Source organism: Phytophthora cinnamomi, assembly GCF_018691715.1.
Source record: "Phytophthora cinnamomi strain GKB4 chromosome Unknown Contig11, whole genome shotgun sequence".
Lineage (NCBI taxonomy): Eukaryota > Oomycota > Peronosporomycetes > Peronosporales > Peronosporaceae > Phytophthora > Phytophthora cinnamomi.
In genome coordinates, this window is record NW_027150944.1 from 427,276 (window position 1) to 452,278 (window position 25,003).

Consider the following 25,003-nt stretch of genomic DNA (forward strand, 5'->3'; position numbering starts at 1 on the left):
GAAACTGCGGTGCGACTTTCCTGACCCGTTGAGCGATAGGCTTGGCGTTCCCCACATCTATGTCGCAGATCGCCCCTTTTGCGGCTGGTGGTAAGGCGTTGCCTTTGCCTATCAGCAAATGCCGCCGGCGCCAGATGATGCTCCGTAGCTGGTCGATCTCTTCCTGAGTGTTGTCTCTTGAGTCTCCCACCTGAAGATCTTCAATCTTGACATCTTCTGTTGTGGGTGTGACTTCCGGAAGTACCGCTAGGTGCCCTTCGACATCTTCCGCGTAGAGATCGCCGCCTTCCTTGATGCAGACTTGTTCGTCCAAATGTTCGGTGGGTGCTGAATGTTTGTTCAGATCGTAATCATCGGTGGGTGCACGTTTACGCCCCTCTGAACCGTCGGCCGATTTTTTTGCGCGACACGCGGTGTCACATACCGGATGGGCAGCACCGCACACTTGCGATATCAGTGCTCGAGCGCACTTCTTGTTCGTCGGCGTGGCGTAATCACCTTTCCGCGTGTCGGTGCCATGGAAATCGCTTGCGGTGGAGTCATTAATTATATCGTCTGGGGTAACGATCGCCACCTCTCCAGATCGACTCGGTGGGCGCTTCAAAATCGCGGTTGGTAACTTGTACAGTGGACGATCCACGGCCGATCCGTGCACAACTTCTAGATCTGGGGTGGCGCCATTTGCGTCGGTAGTCGCCTGGTAGGCCAAGTTCTGCCACTCAGCGTAACGTCGCGACCCGACCGAGATATATCCAGGTATGCGGGGTATGCGATCCCCAGTTAGCCACATTGCGATCCTTGTATCCCGCTGGAGCGCTAGCTTGCGGTCACTCACATTAACTATTTGCAGGTAGCAGATCTTACCGGGACCAGCAGCGATAGTAGGCACCCAGCGATCTCCACGAGTGACCCATAGTTTCCGGCGATCCGACGGCACGATATGTAGCTTCACCTCTGTTGATCCGCCACCATCGATCTCACAGTGTCTACCCAAGGTTACTTGTTCCACTTTGTCCCCATACAGAGGACGTCGTCCAGCGAGTTGAATTCGGACTTCATCTGGCAGACAAACCGATCCATCCACCAAATCGAGACGGATACCGGCCGGAACCATGAAGTCCATGCCTAAGATCAGGTCTTGGCCGCCGGTCGGGGGACCCACCCACGCATCGAAAAAGTAAACTAACGATCCAGCAAGCGTGATCTTGAGACACGCACGTCCTTCAGCCATGTACGGCGATTTTCCCACTCCCTCCCATTCCAATGTTCGACTATTGTCCACGTAGCACCCCACCTTACGAGCAAAGGTGGCATCTAGAATAGACACCTCGGCACCACTATCAAACAACAAAGTCGCTTTCTCATTGTTGATCTTCCCCATGGCTTTGACCTGCTTGAACTTCTTGTCAGGCACATGGTATTTCCAATATCCTCGTGATTCTCCGTGCGCGATATCCAGCGCCATTTTCACGTTTGATCTGGAGTATTCATCGATCATGTGAAGGCTTGCCATCGCAGCAGTAGATTTCCCATGAAGTTCACATGTATTGTCGATCACCTCATTTACCGTCGCTTCCGACTGCCTCTCGACATATGCATAGATGCAGAACTTAGAACGCTCGGCTCGTACCGGATTCCAACCCGGCGAGCGTCCTAGTTTAACATCTTTTCCGCCGACTCCGGCAGCATTCCCCCGTGTTTGGTAGGATTATACCAGTGACGGATCAAGTTGTAAAATTCTTCCATTGGGCATTCGCCGGCTTCGTGAATCTCACCACACGCCTTGCATACGAATAGACATCGGTCTGATGGATGGCCTCTCTTCCCACATTTGTCACAGGTCAGTCGTTTCCAACATCCGAGATCGTCATGTTTCCTTGATCCACAATGCGAACACCGCGGAGGCGGCGTCCCCTCGTCCGTCGATCTAATGTTCCGTTCCGTCCGACGATCTTGCTTTAATGGATCTTGGGCTTGGTCACGTAGACGTTGATCGTGTGATCTTTCTTGTTGCGTAGTCGCCGCCAGATATACTCGGTGCAAGTTCTCGTCCGCCGATTCACCTGACTCTTCGTCAGAATCGCTGCTGTCACTGGGTACGTGGATCGCTCGTACCGCCCGCGTACCAGCGGCTGCAGCTGCGGTCTTCTGGCGGGGCTTGATCGATCCATACACGATCTTACTCTGTCTGGCTTTCGCGCGCTGGCGAGATCGCAAGACTTCTTCCAGCGTGTCGGCGTCAGGGATTCGCAGCAGGGCTAACTGGTCGGCCAGGTCGCGGTCGTCGAGCGTTTCGATGAAATGCTCGACGTGCTCGCGCCTGACATCGGGCGAACCATCCTTGACTTGCAGACGAGCACGAAGGCCAGCGACGTTAAGGCGGTGCAGATACTCCAGGGGCGACTCATCGGATCGTTTTCGGGCATGGTAGTATTGTCGTGCCACCGAGACTCCTCGACCACAATATTGGATCTGAAAGCTTTTATGTAGATCCTTCCACGAGCTACGGGTGGTGCGGCTCAGCTGGCGGTACCAGTTTCGTGCTAGCCCCGTGAGAAGATTTCCGATTACCAGGCATTTTCTTCATCTGGTGCTTGGTCGCGGACAAATGCCGATTTTACCTTGCTTATCCAAGATCGGGCTCGATCTTCATCGCCGTCTTTCCCAGAAAACTCATTCTGTTCGAACATCGCTGACACTCGAATACGTGGTGTGGACAGTGTCTGTCCGCTTGTAGTGGTCGTCGCAGTAGCGACTGCCGCTCGGGCTGGTTGGCTGAGATCAAGGTCGTCGGGGTTGTATTCCCCGTACGAGGCGGGTTGGTTTGGTGACCCAACCGACTCCATTTCGACATCTTGATCCCCTGTCGATCTTGACTTCGGCTGCCCGTGGGACACACGCTGTTCCTTCAGGAACCTTTCCATTGCTGCCTGGAAGAACGACTCCAGTTTCTCTGGCGAGTAACGATCTGAATTTGTCGATGCCTTCCTGAGTGTTCTGTTGGGAGTAGGCGTCGCTCGGTCTGCACGGTCAGCCAGATCTCGTAGCATGGCTGCACCAGAAGGTCCTAGTGTCATGCGCGGCGAGTCTTCCGAATTGTCTGACTCGATATCTTCGGTGGCGGACACGTAAGGCGATGACGTTGCGGTCCGTTCCCCGGGTGTAACCGGGGTCGATTTTGCAGGCCTCAGCACTACTTCGGTTGTAATCTGCTTTGACCGGGCCGATTGCTCCTGCGGTCGCTTTGCTTCTCCCACTAGAGGTGTCAGCAGGGTGAACAGACTCTGCATGGTGTGTTCGATCTCGCTGAGTTCCAAATCGAATAGATCTTCCGCTGCGAATGAACCGGCAACTATTCCACCTTCTTTTAGGAGATGCATCAGTGCCTTGGCTGCCGTAAGCTTGTTCGATCCAGGCACTGGTAGTGACACGGGTCCTCGGAGCTCGCCAAGAATCTTCGGTCGAAGGACACGCATCACGGTGTCCTGGATCAAGAAGCCATGCAGTTCCTTCTTGTAGTACGCGGCCGCCAACTGATCCTCGGACACGATCGACGTGAGATCACCACGGTCTTCTGGTTCCGAGTCTGGTGCCTTGATCTTCTTCCGCGAGGACTTCGGTCTTGCGGTCTTCTTCTTTGCTGTCGATTTCGCACTAGGTGGTTGGGTGGACGATCGTACTCCGGCTTTCGCCGGTGGACTTTCGTCCGGCGGGTCTAGATGTGAGTCTAGGCCCGCAGGGGTCCCCGAGGGGACCTGGGGAGGAGGTTGAGGTTTGTCTTCGAGGTCTGTAGCGGGACCTCCCTCTGTTCCGTCGGTAGAGCTCCTCCCAAAACTCTGCCGCTCCGCGGATCGATCTTGATTCAGCGGTGTCGTCGGTGATCCGATCTCCGTCGACACCTCATTCCCTTGTCCAAATTCGCCTTGCACATCCTCTTGAGGGGACTCACGGTGAAATCCCGAGTCACCCAAAGATCCGGGCACGCACACCGTTGTGGCGAAGTGGCTCCGCGAAATTTGCAGATCGCGGGGTTCCTCTTGCACACGGCGCCCGAACTGCCGACTAACGGAGGGGGTACTCCGATCTTCCGTGAAGTGCTGATCCTCACCTTGTGTACCCGTCGGTGGGCTGGATCGCTCTTCGGGTGATCTCGGAAGACGCGCTTGCGGCCGAGACTTGGACTGTCTGGCGGACAGCGGGAACTTGTGGCAGCAGCGGGGATACTTCTACGCGCTGCGCCGGTATGGGTTCGAGTCGTTGATCTTGGGTTACTTGGATCGAGACTCGTAGGCCGATGTTGATCTTGGCCTGGGGTTGCCTTGTGGTCGGTGTGTGACCTTGTCTTGCCTTTCCTTGCTTGCCGCTTCCTCTAGCGGTGGGTTGAAACGAGGGTTGACGGACGCTGGGCCAAGCAATCCTGGCGTCCGGGGTGATTCGATCTTGGTGGCGTCGCTGACTTGGCGGAACGTCGGGTGGGCCAAAGTATATCCCGTGCCCGGTAGCGCGAAGGCGAAGACCACTTGTGATGAAGAAGGAAAAATCAACTCTGTTTAATGTGTTACCATGTCCTAGTACTGACCCTGCTTGTTCTCCTACACCACTAATCTTGGCGCGTTATTACTGGCTCCTTGGACCTCGCTGACTCTCTCTATGGTGTTTGCGTCATCAGTGGGACTGAGATTCGGTGTCTATCTTCAAGATCAGCGTCATCCCTTTCGAGATCGATATCGTCGATTCTGATCAAATATGCCAGGTATTGGTCTCCGGCTTCCGTGGCATCTCTCTTGTGACCTTGACACTCTTCCGAGGTATTACATCCCTTGCCCTTGATCGATGGGTTGAGATCGCGGCATAATTTAATTCCCCGCTCCACCACACTGGCCTATCAGCTTCTTCGTAAGCAGGCGGGGTTCAAGGCTGCGGTGACGGCGTCGACTGCGCAGGATGGATCGCCAAATTTGGTGATACCCGTGTTCGTCCTGCTGCGTCCGAGACTTCGCTGAATGCTGCGTCTGCTCCGGAAGGACAAGCTTCGGGTGCTGCTGGTGGATCCGACGACTCGGGTCTGCTTAGTGTCCTGGCCCGGGCAGCGGTTGCCTTCGATCCTGAGTGAGTTGAAGTTGAGTTCAAGCGAGTCGTCGGCAGCGTCTTCTATCCATTGGCTTTCATTTCCAATCTCGCTTCTGAGTTGTCGTTGAGTTAGTTGTCCGTCTTGGTAGCGTTTTAATTTTTTAAATGCAAAAGATAATGCCGCAGTAGCTGTTTTCGTCTGTGGTCTTGGTCTGCGTTGCCCCAAGTACAGGTCATCATGGCGGTGACTCATAGCCACCTAGTCTTCGTTGGCGACTTGAACCATCTGCAGGCGCTGTTCACTTCGTTTTCGCCGTAGGTAATCATAGAGGAGCCCTCCGCAAGAAAGGTTAGCGGCTGGCTCCCACGTTGGTTCATCGTAGCCGACCCATTTGACTCTAAACTCGCGCACTGCTCTTTCAGTTCCCGTGAACAACGGCACACGGTCGTCGAGGATGACTTCAACTTCATATTCCCCTGCCACGTGATCTGGCTCCCAACTATCTTCAGGGAGCAGTTCTTCGTCAAAGTCTAGCCGCGTGTCGTCGACAAGTCCGGCGCGAAACGAGTCTTCGGTCGATCTCCAAACTCATCAACCAGCTTTAGTCGGGAGATATGGACGACTGGGTAGAATCGGTATCCACTGCGGTCCGGTAACTCGAGTTCGAAGGCATAGTCTTCGATCCTCTTTTTGATCCGGAAGGGTCCATGGCACCGATGTGCCAGTTTCTTGGTGAGGCCGGGCTTGACTCTCTCCATGTACAACCAGACCCTGCTGCCGACATCAAACGGGACCGGCAGCATTGATTTCCGACCTGCAATCGACTCAATTCCGCAAGTCTTCGGTGGATCCACCCTGTCCCGCAAACGGTTGGTTTGGGGCACTAGCCGACGACTCGCGAGTCGTCGGTGGCTCATGCGTACTTGGTTTGAGCGACAGGTCACTTGGGACGAGGGTGTCGTGTCCCGTAGACGGTTGGTCTTGTGCCGCCGCGACTCGGAATCCCGAGTCTTCGCCAGTATCGTCTTCTCTTTCCTGCTGAGTTTGGCGTTGTGTTCCTGTGCTCTGCGAGTCTTCGCGGTGGCTTGGTATTCCCTGATCATCTCCATAGCAATCTGCTGTTGTCTGTTGACCTCGCGGCGCCACGCCAGTGCGTCTGACTGCTTCGGCGTGTCGTGTCGGAGCGAGGATGACATGGCTTTCAGCGTTGACTGGGCATCCCACCCGTGCACCAAGTAGAATGGTGTTTCCTTCCGAGTCGTGTCTTGTGAATGGTTGATGGCGAAGACTAAGCGCTCCACGATCTCGTCCCAGTCTTGTTGGAGCGGGTCTTCGGCGTATACCGTGACGGATTGCATTAGAGTTTTGACTGACCGTTCTTGCTGTCCGTTGGCTTGCGGCCGGTAACTCAACGTTGCTCGGGACCTTGACTGCATCATTTCTGCAAACGCTTGGAACACTTCGCTCATGAACCGTGGGTCGCGGTCATGGCGGATGAGTGATGGCGCACCGAATCGTCCGGTTTATGCATTCTTCGAATGCTTGTGCCACCTTGAGTGCGCTCGTATCCGCCATGGCTTTCGCAATGATGAAACCCGTAAAAGAACATTGAAAGAGCAGCAGGGCTGTGTTGCCCTTCCGAGTCTTCGGCAGTGGTATCACAAAATCCACAGACACTATCTGGAAAGGCCGTTCCGCCAGCACGTTGCCAGGAGAGTATCCTTTCAGTTGGGGGCGGCTCTTGCTGGTGCTGCAATCGGGGCACGGTCTCACGTGCTTCTCCACGTCGGTGTAGAGTCACAACCAGTAGTAATCTCGTTTGACTCGCTGGTAGGTTCTCACCACACCCTGGTGGCCACCTTCCAGCGAGTCATGACAATTTTGGAGTACTTCTTGAATCATCGTGGTGGGTACCACCAGACGTAACGAGATCTCCTCTTGCGACTCAGCGTCATGCCGACGCCTTGTTCCCATGTACTGTAGCAAATTGTCCTCCAACAACACGAACTTATCTGCGATTTTCCATGCATCTCTGGCGGCTCGGTATCCAAGTTTCTCGACATCTCCTCGTAACAAGGTCTTCAGGTTAGCCCATCGCAATTCTTCGTCTTGTGCAGCAGCTATGCGCCGTCGTCTCTCTTCTTGGACTTCCACAGGATCAATGTCTTGTGCGTTAGGAGCTGCTGGTGGAGCTTGAGTTGGTTCTGGAGGTCGAATCTCGGGAGGTCTCCGGTTAGGGTGAGTCTTCGGCGGTGGCTTCGGCTTGTCGTGTGTGAATCGGACATGTTTTTCTTGCTCCTGGTCTGCGCCCGAGTCATCGCCAGTAGCATTCCAGGTTCTGGACGTACGAAATCAGCAAATGTTTTGCGTTTCACGGTTGTGACGCCGTTCAGAATTTGAATAGAGCCTCCTGGAGCCAGGTTTTGTGCTTCTGATCCTTGCGGCGGCGACTCGTAGATCACTTCATGTATCCGATTAAGTCCGGCCAACTCTGCTTTCCGGTTTTCACTCAGAATGACCTTGGAAACCTTTGACTCCAAGGCTTCTGTTGCCAACGAGTCCGCGGCAGCATTGTATTCGCGTACCACATGCAGGTATTTGACTGACCGCAACCGTGCCGTGATCTCCTTGTGATGATTCAGATGTGCCATCAGTGATTCCTTCCGGCAAGCTATCACCCCTAGGGATTGCTGAATCGCGAGTCTCGAGTCTCCCACGACCTCTAAGTCTTCGGCGCCGTGTTCGATCGCGGCGAGAACACCGTTGTTCATGCCGGTGTACTCGGCGATGTTGACCGTGGTTTTGTCGAGGTAAGCGTTCGCTGCAATAACTATTTTCCACTCCGCAAGGCTCCACACGATCCATGAACAACTGTCGTAACCACCGTACTTCTCAGTCTTCGCTGACCCATCGAAAGAGACCACGAAGCCTGTATGAGTCGTCGGTAGGCGTGCATAGAGCAAGTTTGGGTCCATGCGACTCGTCGGTGAGCCTTTAGTCGGCGGGGCAACCAGTTCCAGTGAGTCATCGAGCGAGATCCACGAAGTGGGTCATCGTCGACTGGAGCAGCTGGGTGAAGGCACAGTCCTTCTCCTTGACTCGTTGGACGATCAGGTGCCACGGGGAGAGCAATACCGCGAATTGTACAGCTCTCTCAAAGAGTGACTTCGACTTGGTAATCCATTCCAGTGTGGAGAAGCGAGTGTAGACTCGTATTGTCCGTCCCGCCAACTGGGTGTAGCAGGTCTTCAGTAGTAGCAACAACGCTAGCACCTCTTTCTCCGCCGCATGATAGTTCATCTCGGCCTCCTTCAATACACGTCCGCAGAAGCGAACAGGGTGCAACTTGTCATCATGCAACTGCAGCAGCGTGGAGCTCAATGCCCACTCATTTGCGAACAGCATTACGTGCAGTTCCTTGGTGCGGTCGAAGTGGCGGAGTATCGGCGCTGCCACAACCTTGTCTTGGAGAGCTTGGAAACTACGGCGGGCAACTGTGAGGTCACCCCCTGGGGCGAAATCGTCTTCTTTGAGCTGGTACAGCGCCGCGCCGTAGACAGCGAAGTCTTGGATGAAGCGGATGTAGTAATTCAGCGCACCTAGGAAAGACTGCATTCCCTTCTTCGTTCGTGGGAAAGACAGCTTAGTGATCGCGTCCAGCTTCTTCGGATCGGGCCGAATGCCGTCTTTTGACACTTCATGGGACAGGAATTCAACGCGTCCTTGCACGAAAATACTCTTGGTAAAGCTGACGCTGATCCGACACTCTTTAAAACGACTGAGGAGCCGATCCAGCGTCGCCAAACAACTGTCGAAGGCTTCGCCACCGAAACAGATATCGTCCACGAAGGATCGCCGGTCGAACACAGGCACCAGCGACGACTCGTCGGCTTCGTTGGTCGTAAACATATCGCCCTCTGGGCAGTTAACGAGCCAAGTAATGGGTTCGGTCGTCTCCGAGTCATCACGGGCGGCTGCAAACTTGGTTCGAGTCGTCGCTGTAGCGCCTGGTAGGCGAGGTGGCGACTCGAGTCGTCGGCAGTGCTCTGCCGAGTCTTCGGCGGCCTTCATCTTTGCTGCAAAGGCGTTCCAGCCGCCCTTCGGTTGCACAAATCCCCATAGCGCGTTGTCTATCATCCGTTGGTAGATCATCGGCGCATTCTTAAGGCCGAAAGGCATTCGTAGCCACTCGAAGTGCCCCAGAGGACACACAAATACCGAAATCTTGCGCGCACGTAGAGTCATCAGGATGGTCCAGAATCCGCTGGCCGCGTCGAGCGAGCTGTACCAAAGGTAAGGCTCCAGGTCTGTGAGCAATTCGTCGACGAGCGGCATGGCGTACTCCAGGATTGCCGTTACCGCGTTGACCATCTTGTAGTCTATGCAGAGGCGGATGTCTTGGCCATTCTTCTTGAGGACAATGACGATTGGCGAGGCCCACGGGCTGTCCGAGAACGCGATGAGTCCTGCCTTGAGCAGTCCTTTGTGGAGTTCGTACAATTTCTTGAGATGCTTGAATGGGATCCGTCGGGCCCGTTGATTGATCGGCGCGCTCCTCTGCACATCTATGTCGCAGACAACGCGATACGCTGACTGTGGGAGTGCATTCCCGCTTGCAATCATGATACTTTCATGGCGTCGGAGTACTTAGATCAGGCTCCCTTGTTGGTCTGCCGACAACTCGGGATTCTTGACGTTCGCCGCCGAGTAGTTGAGTGTAGTCGGCTCCGGCTCCGATAAATCGGGGAGGAACGCTAATTCATGCGCGTAGCCCTCCAGTTCGATGTCCGCCGCCGGGTGCTCAGTCGTCTCGTCGTCTCTGTGGACGGTACCTTCAGTGGCCAGTACGCGCATTACTGCTATGAACACGTCTGGTCGAGAATCGTTGAGATGTCTCCGGCATCTCGACTGGATGCAGTGTGAGTCATCGGTGGACGCCCCTGCGGATTGTACTCCAGTCCTTGGTCTTCGTCGCGGCGTACCGTCGACTCAGCGGTCTCCAGTCCTGGTCCAGCTGCCTCTGGAGTCATGGCGTCATCGTCAGTCGTCGTCACCCCCGTCGAGTCGCCGGCAGTAGCGTCGAGTCGTCGGTGATGTTCCTCCGCTATCCATTCTGAGTCATCCGTCACCGAAGAGTCGTCGGCACTGTCACGTTCACTGTTGATGGATAGTTTCTCGTCCGAGTCTTCGTCAAGTCACTGCAGGATACCTTTGGCGTCGGGTAACTCACTCGTTCCACCGCTGGAGGCTGCTTGGCCAACCATTGTTGGTAGAGTTCAGCCTCCCACTTGAGTAGTGTCTTGTCTCGTGCGGCAGCGTATGCGAGTACCTGCCACTCTTTGTACTTTGCGGAATCTAGCCGCACGTAGCCTTCCGTCTTCGGCAGCGACCCAATCGGAACCCAGACTATCACCGGGAAGTGTACCGGACAACTCGCCAGCCTATCCGTGGCGTTGGTAAGTCGAATCCTGACCGGACGTCCCTTGTAGAACCTGGTGACAGTCGGCATGAACGTCTCCGTTCGGCGAATCCAAGGCACGTGAGTCGTCGGCTCGGGTTGTCGCCGCTGTGGTTTGAACTCGTCCCATTCGTGGCCCGGTATTTGCATTGGTTCCGTCGGACCGTACACGACGAGGCTTCCTTCGGCCTCGTCCATCATGTTTTGTGTCTTGATCAGCGGGATCATTACCTCGTCCGGAAGCTTGGCCGTCGCGTTTAGGAGGTCTCGCCGGCTACCGGCCGGGATCATAAAGTCGGTGCCAAGCACCACTTCTACCCCGGCGCAGTGATCCATTATCCAGACTTCAAAGACATAAACGCGCTCCCATCCAAGGGTGACATTCACCTTCGCTCGGCGAGTCGTCATCATCTTGCCCTTGGTGTTCCCTTGTACATCCATGCAACGTCCATGCCCCACTACTTCGCGGAGTTTCAGTCGCTTGGCAAGTTTCTCCGAGATGACACTGACGTTTGCCCCAGTGTCCAGCAATATCCTCGTGCGCGAGTCGTCCACGGCTCCGTTCACCAGTGTCCGCATCCTTACGCGCTTGTCAATTTCTGCGCCGACCTCCATCCCATCCGTTCTCTAGCTAAGCGTCGTACTTCCAGAGCGAGTCGTCGGCGCGAGTCCTCTTCTACTGCGCTTGTCAGCCAGTCTTCGGCAGTATCTCCAACCTCTTCGTTATCGTCTTTTTCACACCATACATACACCTCCACCGAGGCAGTCGCCTATCTCCTTTCCAATTCCGTCATTATCATGTCATTATCTTGCTCAGTCTTCGTCCATTCGCACTCGCCCACAATGCAAAGATGCACTCAGCTTCAATTGCGGGCTCGGCTAACTGTGGCAGCCCGATTGGGACCAACCCAGTCGTAGTTGGCGGGCTGCCCAGTTTAAATGGTCCGAAAACAGTAGTTCTTGGAGCTCGGGTGTGTGGTCTTTCTTGTCCACCTTGGACTTGACGATCTTAGTGATTTCTTGGAATACTTCAGATTTTCCGGCGTCGTGCACTTGTTTGCACAGCTTGCACCGACGTCGGCAGTAGTGCGCCGAGTGATAGAGTCATCCGCAGGTTGCGCACGGCCCATACTGGCGAGGTTTCTCGTCGCGGTAACCGCGGTTCTGGAATCGATTGTCCCGGCCTTGGCTGCGGCCCGCTGAGTCACCCATGGGTTGTCGGTTGGCAGACCGGGCGTACGTGCCTTCAGCGGCAACTCGGCGTTCGTTGTCATTGGCTGCCGCAAGGTAGTGGTCGCTTCCGCCTGACGAATATGTGGCGAGGCGGGTGAGCGCCTTTTGCCGCCCAGGCGTATAGCACGATGCCACGGGGCCGCCCGTCCGGAGAATTACTCCTCCTTACGGATTTTCCCAATGGGGTCAGACTCCGATAGCAGCACTAGGTGCTCCCAACGGAGGTGGCGTGTGACCTTGTGAATCCCTGTAGGTGTCGTTTATCTTCGATAGAACGAACTTCACCTGATGAGTTGTCTTCACAATGATAAGGTCTTGGGTGTAGAGCGCTTACGTTACTTCAAACGTAGGTCTCCACGACTGGGGTTGAGATCACAAGCAGATCCTTCCAGCCAAACCTTCAAAATCAGAGAGTTAATATGCAAATATACAAATATACAGCCGCTACTTATTCTTTGGGGGGCCCTTGAGCGGGGGGCCCGTACACCGGTCTACTGGAGTTTCTTCCGGACCACCGGTCGAGTCCGAAAGCACCCTTCACTCACGCGCACCAGCTCCCGCAAGGAGATAATTAGCTCCAGGCGGAAGACTTTCTAAATGTTCAACTCCAAAAAAGGAGAACAACCTCCGGTCAGACAATATACAATCCTATCACACAGTAGTCAATCAATCGGATCTAGGGGTGACTACACACAACCTCCTAGAAACGCAGTTAATATGAAATGGGACCTCCGAATGGAGGACCAACAACTGGAATATGAAATAGGACAGATCACCTCGGAGCGCGCGTCGCCCGATCACCGCCTAACTTGGTCTTAGCCTTTGGGAGAGTTCCACGGCGGTATCGCGGTCACGACGCGTCCAAAGGCAGGTCTTGTAGCTTAGGGCCGCCGGCAGGGTTAATCCCTCCGGTCGAGGCTTGTTCCTTTCGCTTACTTGACAGCACACCTCGTCCCTGGGGACGGGGAAGCACTTGCACCCTTCTTGGCAAATTGAACTCTCTGATTATCTTTTCTTAGGCTTCTGTATCCACTGTTCTCTCTGGAATCAGCTCTTTTATCTTGGTTTCACTATAGTCGGGGCGTGGCGTAATCACGTCGCATGTCGAGCAGGTCATGGATAGGGCAGGAATCTGGTCAGTGCATAACATATCATGGTCGGTCGTCTTGGTCGGTCGTTAACATCTTGGTCGGAGTATACTTGAAACTTGGAAGGCCTTTCTGGGTACAAATCAGGCTGGGACAGGGCGCGACCGGTCGCCCATCGAAGATCTTCGTCCGGAGCCTGGTGTCTGGAATCCTGCGCCCGGGGTCCGGAGACCAATGAGTCTGGAGTTTGACTTGACTTTACTATGGCGGGAGTCTGGACGATCTTGAGCAATCTTCTTCGGCTCTCTGTCTGGACTTGCTTGAGTCTTCTTTCTCGCTTGTGTCTTCGCTCTTCTCTTGTGCTCTTCCGTCGCGTGTCTTACGGGCCTGTCGCTGGCCGGGTCACTGAGCAGAGACTTGGGCAAATTTTCTGGAGCCGCTTCGTGTCAACCGTCCCTCTCATCCCAATCTCTCATAGAGGAATTTACTCCCGAACTGATAGGTTGCGATGAGACTACGCGTAGCAAGGCGGACGAAAATGTCCAAACGTCGGAGTGGTCCGGAGGGCGGCAAGGTAGCCCAGCTCGCAGAGGTGGCCTCCCTTCTTTGTCCCATGTCGCGTCAGCCAATCGGGTCGCAAAACATCAATCGGAAACTTCTTTCGTCGAAACGCAGCCAAATCGCGATTTCCCATCAACCAAACAAGACGATGGTGGTCGCGCCTGCAACGAGCGCCGCGAGTAGCGCCCCGGCCGGGGCTGGCTCCGCCACATCAGGCGTAGGCGATGGACCTCGTCCGAGCGCCTCTCGTAGCTCGAGCGATGAGAGCGAGGCGGAGGAAGAGGAGGAGGAGGAGGAGACGGAGTGGCAGCCGCCCGCCCCGAAAGGGGGGACTCCGGCCTCCGGATCCAAGAACAAGACGCCCACGCCTCCACCCAGCATAAGAGCCTCGAGCCCGGCGACTCAGCCACAAGGGTCAGGTGCCGCGGTCCTCAAGAGCCTTCAAACGCTCGACACAGAGCAAGCGAAGGTTCTCCAAGCGCAGGGTCGGCTTTCGTCCGGGCAGGGCTCCACGCCTAGTCAGCCTGCGGCGTTTGACATCGCGCCAGGGTAGGCCCCAGACACCACCGTCCGGGTTGTCGGGATTCCGGCGACCGAGAGACACAACGACGGCAGGACCTTCCTGCGAGATGGCTTCGGCGGTCTGGAGGCATTGGTCCAGATGGAGAGTCTGGGGGCTACTGAGTTGGCCCACCTCTACGTCTTTTTCGAGGAAGACGATGTCATCAGCGACTTCATCCTGACTCCGCGTGAGGATCCGCTTTCGGAGCCCGAGCTCACGGCCCAACTCAAGAGCTTCCGGGTCAAGCGCGAGCTGGCGAGCATCCTGTCTCAGTTCGACACCAAGCAACTGGCCTATCGCACATTCGGAACGGTATCCCTCCTTCGGAAGGTGACAGCCAAGTACGACATGATCAAGCGTCGACTGGGACAGGACGCAGCAGTGAAGTCGGAGGTCGAACTTCAGGAGGAAGTTCTTCGGCTCAAGCGCGCGCAGCAGTTCCAAGCGGACTACTGGGTTTCCAAAGTGGCGGGGCTCCAGAAAGAGAAGAACGCGGCCATGGCTCAAGCGCGTGCTGACTTCCTACTTCTGATGGAGGAGCGTGAGAGCGACGTCCGGGGCTTGCGCGCTCAAGTCAAGACTTTGGAAGCGGAGTTGAAGGTCGCGCGGGCGTCTCGACCGCCCCTGGCTCCACGGTCCCAAGGACCGCGTCTCCGAACGGCTCATGTGATGAATTTTCTCCACGCGCACGCGGCAGTCATGATGAATTGGCCTAGGCTCCGGGACCTCCTGGATCATCTGGAGTCTGGAACCCCAGTCCCTCCAGAGTGGCAGACTGGCATTACGGTCATGGCCAACGACAACCTGGGTTTCCAGGCACCAAGCTTCGTCCGGCTGGACCCGCCTGCGGACGAGGACGAGGAGACCAAGGAGAGTGAGCCGCCTCCGCCGGGTCCTGTCATCGACTTGTCGCAGGGTTCACCGTCCAAGGCGTCCGGGTCCAAGCGCAAGCGTTCGAGTCAAGCGGAGTCCCTTCCCAAGTCGAAGTCCAAGTCGAGCAAGGTGGCTCCGGACCAAGCGCAGGAGTTCCCAACAGACTGGGTTCCGGACTCGAACTCTCGGTGCCGTCCAGAGGAGTCGCCTCTGCCTTTGTCGAGCGCGAAGGCCCGGGCGCACTTGGCGGGCTATCCGGTCGTCTGGAAGGACTTGCGTCCAGATCTCCAGCTCCTGATGAAGGATGGTCTGGAATTCCCGGATGCACTGGACTTGATCAATCAGGACAAGTGCCTCCACTCGAGGTTCCCCCTGTATCACCTAGTGGCCATGCTTGTGTCGATGATGCGCTGGCACCGTCTGGATACTGCGCTGTGGACTAAGCATCTACCGCGTCGTTACCTGTCAGTCGCCTCGGTTGCTCTGGACAGTCTGCGCAAGGTCGACGACGATGTTCCAGAGTGGGATGGCTCACTCCCGAGTCTCAATCCCGACGCAGCCGAGCTCGAAGATGACGAGGACGACGATGATGACGAGGCTGAAGACAAGGACGAAGAATACGACCCTCAGCAAGATCCGGACGACGGTGTCGACGACGAATATGACGGAGGCAACGGGGATGATGACGCAGGCGAAGTATCCGACCACGGTGAGGCAGACGATGATGATGATGGCTCTCCGGATGGCATCCCTCCTAGCATTGCTAAGCGAGCCTCCAAGCGTCGACGTCTGAGTCAATCCTCAGCTGAATCGGGCACGCCCAAGAAGCTCAAGCCGGAGACCAAGTCCAAGTCGTCGTCCAGGAAGAAGTCCAGATCCGGGATCAAGGCGGAGGCCAAGTCTGGAAAGTCGAAACGTCGCAGCTCTGGAGGCCCGACTGCACTCGCGGCCAAGCGTCCGGCCAAACTGACGGCGAAAGAGCGACGACTGATTGAGTCACCTGGCCCGAATGAAGTGTCCTGGATGTATTTTGGCGTCCGTATGAAACCTGGTAGTCCGACCGCACATGCACCGTTCCAGACGCTGGGTTTTCCGGATTTCGAGCCAAATCGACATGATCTGGACATCTTGAAAGACCGTTGTCAACCCGACGAGCTCAAGGAATTCCTGGCTACACGCCCCTGGGTCAAGATGTCCGGCGAGCGCCGAGCGGAGTTCTTCTTCCACCGGCGTTCCAGTCTCAGCACAAGTGCGATCAAGGCAATCGAAGATTGGATCGATTTCATGGAAGACAATGCAGAGGCGTTTTGGCATGCGCTCCATTGGATCGTGCTGGATCGGGACTGCGACTCCAAGTTTGTCCGGAAACTCAGCCTCCGGCGTGGCAAGAACCATGAGAGCGTCAGGAAACGGGCTGCCACCAAAGAGAAGCACATTGACAAGGTCGTCCCGGCTTCCATCTGGAACGAGCCGGGCATCTGGAAGTTTCCCAAGCGTGTCGGCTACTGGATCCTGATGAGTCGGGACCACACCAAGCTTGGAACTGATGTCCGCTACACTCTGAAGGAACAGATGGAGCTTCTGGATGCTCGCGAACCGGCTCGTACGGAATGGGGACTCTGCTCTTCGGACGACGAGCGCATCGCCCATCTGCCGGAAGATGTTCGCCGCACTCTGATTCAAGCCGGACAGCGTGACTCGATCGAAGATTAATCTCCGGACCAAGTCGCAGGCGTAGCGTCCGCACTCATTATGCGCAATTCCTCTTGAATACATCTTCTCCGTTTTCCTCATTCTTATCTCTTTGTCACCTTAGTCCTGAAACTCCAAACTTCTCAAACTCCAAGCTTCGTCTTTCCGAAACTCTCCACTCGTTCTCCACTTGACACTCCGAAATATCATATCTGAACTCACAACGCAAATCTATCGATTCAAAGCACATTCCGTCGAGGGGCACATCCGCGCAGTCGATCCAGTTCAGACATGTGCTAGGCTCTGGGGTGATCGTCCCCAGCCTGCATCGTCTGGAACCGGGCTCGTGCACGTGCACCTTGATTGAACGCGTACAGCAATGCTCCACAACTGAGCTGAGACACGGGCAACCATTCGGGGTCGTCGTACCCTTTCCACTTAACGAGGTACTCTCGAGTGCGTCTAGACGTTCGGGTCTGTTTAGACCACCGGAGGTCCAGAATATTCTCCACTTCATACTCGTCACGCTCTGAGTCTGGCTCCCAGCTGTCCTCCGGAAGTAAGGCCGCGTCGAAGTCATCGTCTCCGGACACTTCGACCTCTCCGACTGGACGCTTCGGGAAGAGGACACGTGGCTTAAGTCGACTGACATGGACCCAGGGATTAACCCGGTACCCCGTGTCACCAATCTTGAGCTTGACTCGGAAGTCGTCGTGCATCTCTTCAATCCGGAAGGGGCCATGCCACATGTGGGCAAGTTTACGGCTGAGACCCGGCTGGACTTTCGGAATGTATAGCCAGACCGAATCTCCCTTCTCGAACCCAGACTTCAGTCGTGCGGACCGCTCTCTCCACCTTTGCGTCTGGACCTCAGAACGCTGGTGTTTCGCCTTCTTCTGCAGATCCTCGGCACATGCTTGCGCATAGCTATATTGCCGCTGAAGCTTCCGACGCCACTCATAGGCAGTCCGCTCCGGAACGCTAGAGGGTTTCGGACCTAACATTGCAGACAGCGTCCCTTGAGCGTCCCAACCATGCACCAGGTAGAAGGGTGTATCCAGACGCGTGGCATAGAACGACGTGTTCAGAGCGAACATGAGCCTCTCCGCGTGGTCGTCCCAGTCACTTTGGTCCGCCTCAGCAATGTACGCTCGGATACTTCGAACGACAGTCTGGACGGACCGCTCCTGTTGACCATTAGCTTGCGGACGATAAGCGAGAGTGGCTCGCTGCTTGCTTCCCAGAAGTTCTCTGAACCGTGTGAAGACCTCACTCATGAAGCGGGGGTCCTGATCATGTCGGACCATGGAGCTCGCTCCGAACCTCCGGAACACACATTCTTCGTAGACCTCGGCGACGTCTTGAGCAGTAGTCGACCGCATGGGCTTGCACATCACGAATCCGGAAAACGCATCCTGGAACAACAGCAGAAAGGTGTTTCCACGTTCGGACTCCGGCATGTGAGTGACAAAGTCCATCGAGACAACTTCGAACGGACGTCTGGGCTCAATATTTCCGGGCGACGGTCCTTCATTGGGCGGTCGTCCCTTGCCACTCGCACAGTCGACACACTCCTTGACACAGCGCTCAACATCAGCGTACATCCCTGGCCAGTAGAATTCCGAACGAAGTCTCTCGTACGTCCGGGAGATGCCTTGGTGACCACCTTGGAAATCCTCGTGTGCGTAGTGTAGCATGTCTGGCCGCAGGGATTCCGGGATCACCAGTCTCGGCTCATCTACAAAGTCGCGAGGGCGGTCTCGAGTCGATCGGGCCAGACGGTATAACACGTTCCGAGCATCTAACGCAAACAAGTCCGCCACCTTAGCAATCTTGCGGAGCCTTCTCGGCGAGAATCTGTCGATATCCCCTTTCAGGAACGACTTGATTTCGGACAAGTAGGCATCCTGATCCTTGTGCGTCCTGATACGTCTCCACCGTTCGGCCTGATACTCGAGGGGACCCATGGGTCGCTGAGGTTCACCATCACCAGGAGGAGCAATGTCCTCAACTCCCGGATCCGGATGTACGGCGTCCCTGGCCCTCGACCTCGTCAACGCAGCGAATACTCTTGCCGCACGAGAGAGCGGCGCGGACTGTGAATCTGCAGCCACTGCGTCACTTTCCATCCGGGCCGAAGTCTCAGGACGCGGAGATGGGTCTCCGTCCAGATGGACCACCTTTGCCTTCATCAGCTTCTCCGCAATCTTCGACACTCTTTCCAGGTGTGTCCGCTCTTCGGAATCCTGAACAATCCAGGACTCTCCGAGTGCCAGCGTCTTCGACGTCAGGTAGTCGGCAGCTTGATTGTACTCGCGCTTAACATGGACCAGTCGCAACGTCCGGAACTTATCCCTGTGGACTTCACACTCAGCCAAGTGTTTCTGGAGGTTCGGCTGGTGACAGTTGATGAGACCTTGGACTTGTTGAATCACGATCCGAGAGTCTCCCACAACCACCAAGTCTTCGACCTGACGGTCGAGCGCCATCTGGACTCCTTTCAGGAATCCATGATACTCCGCATCGTTGACTGTCACGTCGTCCAAAACGAAACCTCGGGCTTCGAGCACCTTCCAGCCGGGGAGCTGCCAGAGAATACACCCGCAGCTTCCTCGCCGAGTCGACGTCTTGGCCGCACCATCGAAACTCAGGACGACGCCCTGATAGGTATCGTCGAGCATCTCCACACTGAGAACTGGGGGCTTCTGAACGCGTCCCTTGGCAGGTATCAGTGCTTCTGCGACTTCGTCCAAATGCTCACGCGGGGTCATCCCAGCTCCCATGATAGCCGCCAGACCGTCTTCATCCTTCTGGACCTTCCGGACGGTGATGTCCCAGTGTGAGAGCATAACCCCCCACGGAACACAGCGTCCGTCAGCAGACTTCGACTGGAGTATCCACTTGAAGACTGAGTGCCGAGTGTAGACTTCCAGGTGACAACCCTCGAGAAGTGTTCGGAAGACTTGAAGGACTCTTAGCACAGCAATCACCTCCTTTTCAGCTATGTGATAACGGAGCTCAGCATCATTCAGAACTCGTCCAGTAAACCGCACCGGTTGGATTTTTCCATCGTATTCCTGACCGAGGACCGCGCAAGCAGCCCAACGGTTGGCACGTGGGATGATCACGAACGGCTTTGTCCGGTCTGGATGCCGGAGCAGTGGGGTTGAAACGATCTTCTTCTTGAGAATCTCGAACGCAGCCTTGGCCCTGGTGAGATCTCGTCCGGCTTGCACTTGGTCGTCCGAAAGCTCGTACAAGACTGCAGCCACTACCGGAAAGTCTTCAATAAACTTGTGATAATAGTTCAGACTTCCAAGGAAGGACTGCACTCCTTTCAGAGTCTTCGGGAATGGCAGGTCTTGAACTCCCTTAGCGATTTTCGGAACTGCCCGAATCCCCTCTGCACTAATTTCGTGCGACAGGTATGGAATCGACAGCTTCCCAAACTCACTTTTCGGGAGACTCACAGAAATATTCCAGTAGCGCAAGCGGAATAGAAGGGCATTCAAATCCTCACAAAGCTTGTCCCAGGTGGGCGCGCCATGTGCGATGTCATCAATGTACGAGCTCCGTCCCAAAACCGGACCCATGCTGTCTGGAGCAGGGATGTTCCTCTGGAACACCGTCGCTGTATCCGTCAGTACCAACACTTGGTCTTCGGAGTCACTCCTGGACGGGTCCAAGCTCAGGAAGGCCAGAACATCTTGGTCCACCTCCAATTCTTCTTCCGGGGACAGTCTCACGAAACCCCACAGGCAGTTATTAATCACTGCCTGGTAGACGAGAGGGGCATTCTTGAGTCCAAACGGCATCCGAACCCACTGGAAGTGCCCGAACAGACAGACGAAGGCCGAGATCAGCTTCGCACGCTCAGTCATCCGGATGGCCCAGAATCCACTCGCCATGTCCAGACTCATAAACCACATTGCACTTTCAAAGCCAATCAATAGATCGTCGATCAAAGGCAGAGGATAATTGGACAGTTGAATGAATCCATTCACCACTCGGTAGTCGATACACATCCGGATGTCCACGCCGTTCTTCTTCAGGACGATGACGATCGGGGAAGCCCCCAGCGATTTGGAGTGTTCTATCAGCCCTGTCTCTAAGATCTTCTTCAGCAACTCGTAGACCTTGATCGCTAAGTGTGGGGCGATTGACCTCGGACGCTGAGCAACTGGTTTAGCATCACCGACATCTAGATCACACCACACTCCACGAGCCGGCGCGGGGGCAGCATTCCCGTCTCCCAAGAATATCTTGTGGTGATACCTTAGGCGCATTCGAAGTTTCTCCTCTTCGGCCGAAGTAGTTCGTCCAGGTTCTCCAACGTCGGCCTTCTCGATATCACACCTTGGACTCAACTCTTGGAGTTCCGGAAGCATGGCCAGTTCGTCGCGCAGCTGAGCCAGCAACTCACTACCTTCGTGGATGTACACGGCTGGTTCCAGGTTCAGTTCTTCCGCACTCATCTGCATGCATCGTTCGTACTCCACTTCGAGCCTTCGGACCGGAATAGACGATCGTTCAGGGCTCCGTTCAACATTCGACTCGACTCCAACGGGGATTTCCGGAAAGCACTCGGTCAGACACTCATCGTCAAAACTGATCGCGTCATAAAACTCGTCCAAGTCCGAACCGGAGTCCTCATCCGGGTTCCTATCAGGATCTTCGATCGTTACCAGCTGGACCTTCGCAACTTCAGACACCGAGCTCGCATTCTCAACATTCTCGCCTGGTCCGGGTACCTCACCTGGAGCAGCCTCAGGAACCGTGCATCCTCTTTCGGACGCTCCGGATCTCTCGGTTTCCGAAAGGCGAGGAGTCTGATCCGGGCAACGACCTTCCGCCTTCACGCCAGTTTTAGGCTGCAGGCGCACCATGTGCACCTTCGCCGAGTCAGCCGGTGACCGAGTGAGTAACTTCGTGGGCCACGGGTAATCGGGAGTCTGGACACACGGCGGTTCGGAACTCTGCTGCGCTCGAGCGAGCCGTTCCTCACGCTCTCTGAGCTCCCTCGAGTTGGTACTTTCATAAATCATCACTTGCCATTCTCGATACCTCCGTAATCCTGGACGGACAAACCTTCCGGCTGTCGGAAAAAAATCCAAACTCCACAACCCGGGCCACCGCCGTTCGAGGGTCAATCCAGACTGTCTTGTCCGAAATGTTGACCACCTTCACAGCAACTGGCCAGGACTTCGCAGCATAGATAATCTGCGTAACCCAGCGGTCACCTCGACCAGCCCAAATGACTTCGCGTTGCGGATTGCTCTGACCGTAGTCAATTCGGACGACGGCCGCCTCACCTGGGGCTAAGTACAGACTCTCTTTCGGAGTGACGGCCAGGTCCAGGCCACGTCCCATGTGGTCCGCAGTCCGGCCAGCTAACAGTACCGTCTCTTCGTCCGGCAGCTTGACCAACCCTTCCTGAGCACACAATCGAACCCCAGCCGAGTACATGAAGTTCATACCGAGAAGCACATCCACACCTTCGCCAATGTTCGCGACCCATAGTTCCATAATGTAGACCACGCGAGGTCCTAAGGTAATCTTCACCTCGGTAGTAGCCGTGATAATCGTCGGGACACCACCCAGTCCAGACACCCGGAGCTGTTTGCAAAACTTAAGCCGGAGTTTGAGCCTACGCGCAAGGTCCAAACTCACCATGCTAACAGATGCTCCGGAGTCCAGGAGGATATCCGTTCGATAATTGTTCACAGCACCATGCACCATCGCCACTTTCTTGGTGTCCTCAGGGTTGTGCTCTTTCCACCATCCGTACCTTTGGCCGGGCCCCAGTCGGAATTCGGGAGGATCGTCTGAATTATTATCCCCCAGACGACCTTCTTCCAACCGAGACCGCTCCAAACGCTGTTGATCGGATAGGTACTTGTCGTTTTCCTATGAAATCACAGTCATGCATTGATGGTTATCTTGGTGCTTGTTCCTCAACTCTGGTCCAATATACACTAGGACACACAATTCCGGGGTAGTCTTGAGCCCGACGCGTTCTGGATCCCCATCCAGCGGGCTTGTTAGTTTAACTGTTGTTCCCCAGAATCGATGTCCCCATCCAGTAGTTGATTCCGGATAGCGGACGGAAGGTCCAGTGTACCTTGACGAGCGAGAGTCTTCACAGCTTGGAACTTCTTCCACTCTTCACATTGGTCTTCATGAAACTTCTTGCAGAATAGGCAGGGTCGAACTCTGCACAGGCGGGCAGGGTGCCCTTTCCGGCCGCAGCGATCACACTTGAGGTCGGTCCAGCAGCTCTCCGTAGAATGTCCAAAATCATTGCAGCGCTCACAGAACTTGGCGCGGTTCGCAGTGTCAAAACGAGGGGACCGAGGTGGTGTTCGGAAATCTCCGCTCAAAGGAGGTCTCCAACCTGAGTTTTCCATAATCCGGAAGACAGTGCTTGAAATATCTTGCACGCGATCTTCGTCTCGCCTGGAATCACCTCCGGTTGGCGCACTTCCAACAGCCGAGCTTGCCGTCGACGGAGTGGCAGGAACTTCTTCCACCGCATCTTGGAACCGCACTTCCCGATCATCTTCACCTTCATCCGACACATCTTCGTCCTGAACCATATACGCGCGGCCGGCACGCTTCGACTGGAACCGTCCGTGCGGAACATTGTCCGCCCGGAAGTCTCGCTTGGCCTGAGGAGCATCGTAGTCGTCGCCTTGGGTCATCTCTTCGTGCTGCTTTAGGACGTACTCCAAGTCACGTAGTCTCCGGATGCGTTGGCCTTGCAACGTCGATCGAAGGCGCGAGTCCAAGAGCTTCTTCGTGAATACCTTCAGATGACGTTCCCGCTGCTTGGACGACGAGTCGAAATCGATACCCGCCTTATCTGCCACCTTGTTCAGGCGATAATAAAACTCTAGCGGGCTTTTTGACTTCCTTTGAACCATCGTGTAGTAGCGTTCGGAGTCTGAGGTCTTTGCTTTGCAATACATCTCACGGAACTCCTTCAGGAACTTCTTCCAGTCTCGTCTCACCTTCGGACGAAGGTTCGCGCGCCAGTTCCGGACAGCGGCGGACAACTTGAGCTTCATCTCGTATATCTTGACCTTGTCCGTCCATCCGCCCTGAGCCGCAATGCTTTGGAATCTCTCCAGCCACCTTGTCCGGACCGCCAGCGACGCCTTCTCATCGAAATCCTCCAGGCTGTTCGCATTCACATATGGCCGGAACGTGAATAGAGTTCCTCCGGGCCCTGCAACAGTCGGCATGTTCGGGGCGACATCTTCAAACGACGAGCTATCGGAGCTGTCGGAGTCCGAAGAATTCCCGTCGGGGCTTGAGCCAGAATCGGAACTATCCGGATCACCACGGTGCTTGGGGGTTTCTTCGATTTCTCTCCACGGGACGAGGCGTCCCTTCCCCCTCGCTCTGTCGACTTGCCACTCGCAGACTTCCCCCGTCTCGCCGAGCCAGCTTGTGCCTTGCGCTGTGGCACGCCCTCCGCCTGCGCCTTTCGTTCAGGGCGCGCGTCGGCGTGTCCTCGTGCGGAGGCGTCGGGGGCGCTCTCGGTCTTGGCGCGCGTCGGCGCGGCGTCGGCCTTGGTGGCGGCGCTGAGAGTCGCCCGAAGCTGGGCCGCCAGGAATTCGTCGAGGTTCGTCGAGGTCCGTGTGACATCTCCTCTGATTACGTCATCACTGATTACGCCACTGGATTCTGGACGCCTGACCTGACGACTGGTCGCCACTGGATTTTCCGTTGTCACATGAGGGTCCCGAGTTGCCGAATCAGGTCTGAATGCGAATGGTCGCGGCTGCGTCTGGGCGGATGTTGCACGAAGGTCGCGCAACTGTCCAGTCAGAAACTTCTGGACATTCTTGGCCGCCTCTCGCTCCTGGGCCCGCCCCGCGCGCATGTCTTCTAGCTCGCGCTGCAAGGACTCCATCATGGCTGCCACGCGCTGCGCTTCTTCGGCCTGACATGCCTCCGTCTGGGCACGATACTGTGCCAGGAGTGCGCTCGCTCGCTCACGTTCCAGACGCGCGTCTTCCAGTCGAGCGGCTTCCCGGGTCTCCGCCTCGCGGCGTGTCCAAGTGTCGTCGGCCGGGCTCTGGGTGAACTCCACCTTCGCAGGTGGGTCCCGAGCCGGGGGTCCGAACCTCCGAGCGACTTCCAAGTCCAGCTTGGTGTTCAGCTTCTCGAGCGCGGAGTCCTGGTGCCTCTCCATCCGGGCGACCGCCTCCTGCACCTGGAACATGGCGTTCAAGGCGACTTGCGTGCTTCCAGAACTGGCTGAATCATGTGATCGTCCCGAGCGGCACGAACGTTCCGACTGGGAGCGTCGGCTGGACCTGCGGCGGCGGCTATCATCGTCGCTGCTGGAACTTTCGGATGGCGACGGACTTCAACGCTTGGAGCGACGCCGGAATGCCTTCGACCCCCGTCTCCGGGTGTGCGATCGTTCGGACTCCGACATAACGACATCGTCCTGA

At 55.9% G+C, this 25,003-nt stretch overlaps 6 protein-coding genes across 6 annotated transcripts; 1 reads left to right on the forward strand and 5 right to left on the reverse strand.

Moving 5' to 3' along the window:
* Nucleotides 1-2,567: 2,567 nt before the first annotated feature.
* On the reverse strand, nucleotides 2,568-4,022 carry IUM83_18919 (reverse transcriptase; the record flags this gene model as incomplete). The annotated part of the gene is made up of 1 exon (XM_067943944.1): nucleotides 2,568-4,022. One exon carries the CDS (start codon nucleotides 4,020-4,022, stop codon nucleotides 2,568-2,570), a length of 1,455 nt encoding a protein of 484 aa, XP_067797990.1.
* Nucleotides 4,023-5,601: 1,579 nt separating this feature from the next.
* On the reverse strand, nucleotides 5,602-6,510 carry IUM83_18920 (reverse transcriptase; the record flags this gene model as incomplete). The annotated part of the gene is made up of 1 exon (XM_067943945.1): nucleotides 5,602-6,510. One exon carries the CDS (start codon nucleotides 6,508-6,510, stop codon nucleotides 5,602-5,604), a length of 909 nt encoding a protein of 302 aa, XP_067798011.1.
* A 1,585-nt stretch (nucleotides 6,511-8,095) lies between these two features.
* Nucleotides 8,096-9,571, reverse strand: IUM83_18921 (reverse transcriptase; the record flags this gene model as incomplete). Its single annotated transcript, XM_067943946.1, has 1 exon — nucleotides 8,096-9,571. The coding sequence occupies one exon, from the start codon at nucleotides 9,569-9,571 to the stop codon at nucleotides 8,096-8,098; it is 1,476 nt and encodes a 491-aa protein (XP_067798027.1).
* Nucleotides 9,572-9,718: 147 nt separating this feature from the next.
* IUM83_18922 (Eukaryotic/viral aspartic protease) lies at nucleotides 9,719-11,108 on the reverse strand (the record flags this gene model as incomplete). Its single annotated transcript, XM_067943947.1, has 3 exons — nucleotides 9,719-9,942; nucleotides 10,025-10,091; nucleotides 10,302-11,108. 3 exons carry the CDS (start codon nucleotides 11,106-11,108, stop codon nucleotides 9,719-9,721), a joined length of 1,098 nt encoding a protein of 365 aa, XP_067798028.1.
* Nucleotides 11,109-13,559: 2,451 nt separating this feature from the next.
* IUM83_18923 (uncharacterized protein) lies at nucleotides 13,560-16,559 on the forward strand (the record flags this gene model as incomplete). The annotated part of the gene is made up of 2 exons (XM_067943948.1): nucleotides 13,560-13,960; nucleotides 14,027-16,559. The coding sequence occupies 2 exons, from the start codon at nucleotides 13,560-13,562 to the stop codon at nucleotides 16,557-16,559; spliced, it is 2,934 nt and encodes a 977-aa protein (XP_067798012.1).
* A 275-nt stretch (nucleotides 16,560-16,834) lies between these two features.
* IUM83_18924 (reverse transcriptase) lies at nucleotides 16,835-20,446 on the reverse strand (the record flags this gene model as incomplete). Its single annotated transcript, XM_067943949.1, has 1 exon — nucleotides 16,835-20,446. The coding sequence occupies one exon, from the start codon at nucleotides 20,444-20,446 to the stop codon at nucleotides 16,835-16,837; it is 3,612 nt and encodes a 1,203-aa protein (XP_067798007.1).
* Nucleotides 20,447-25,003: the final 4,557 nt, after the last annotated feature.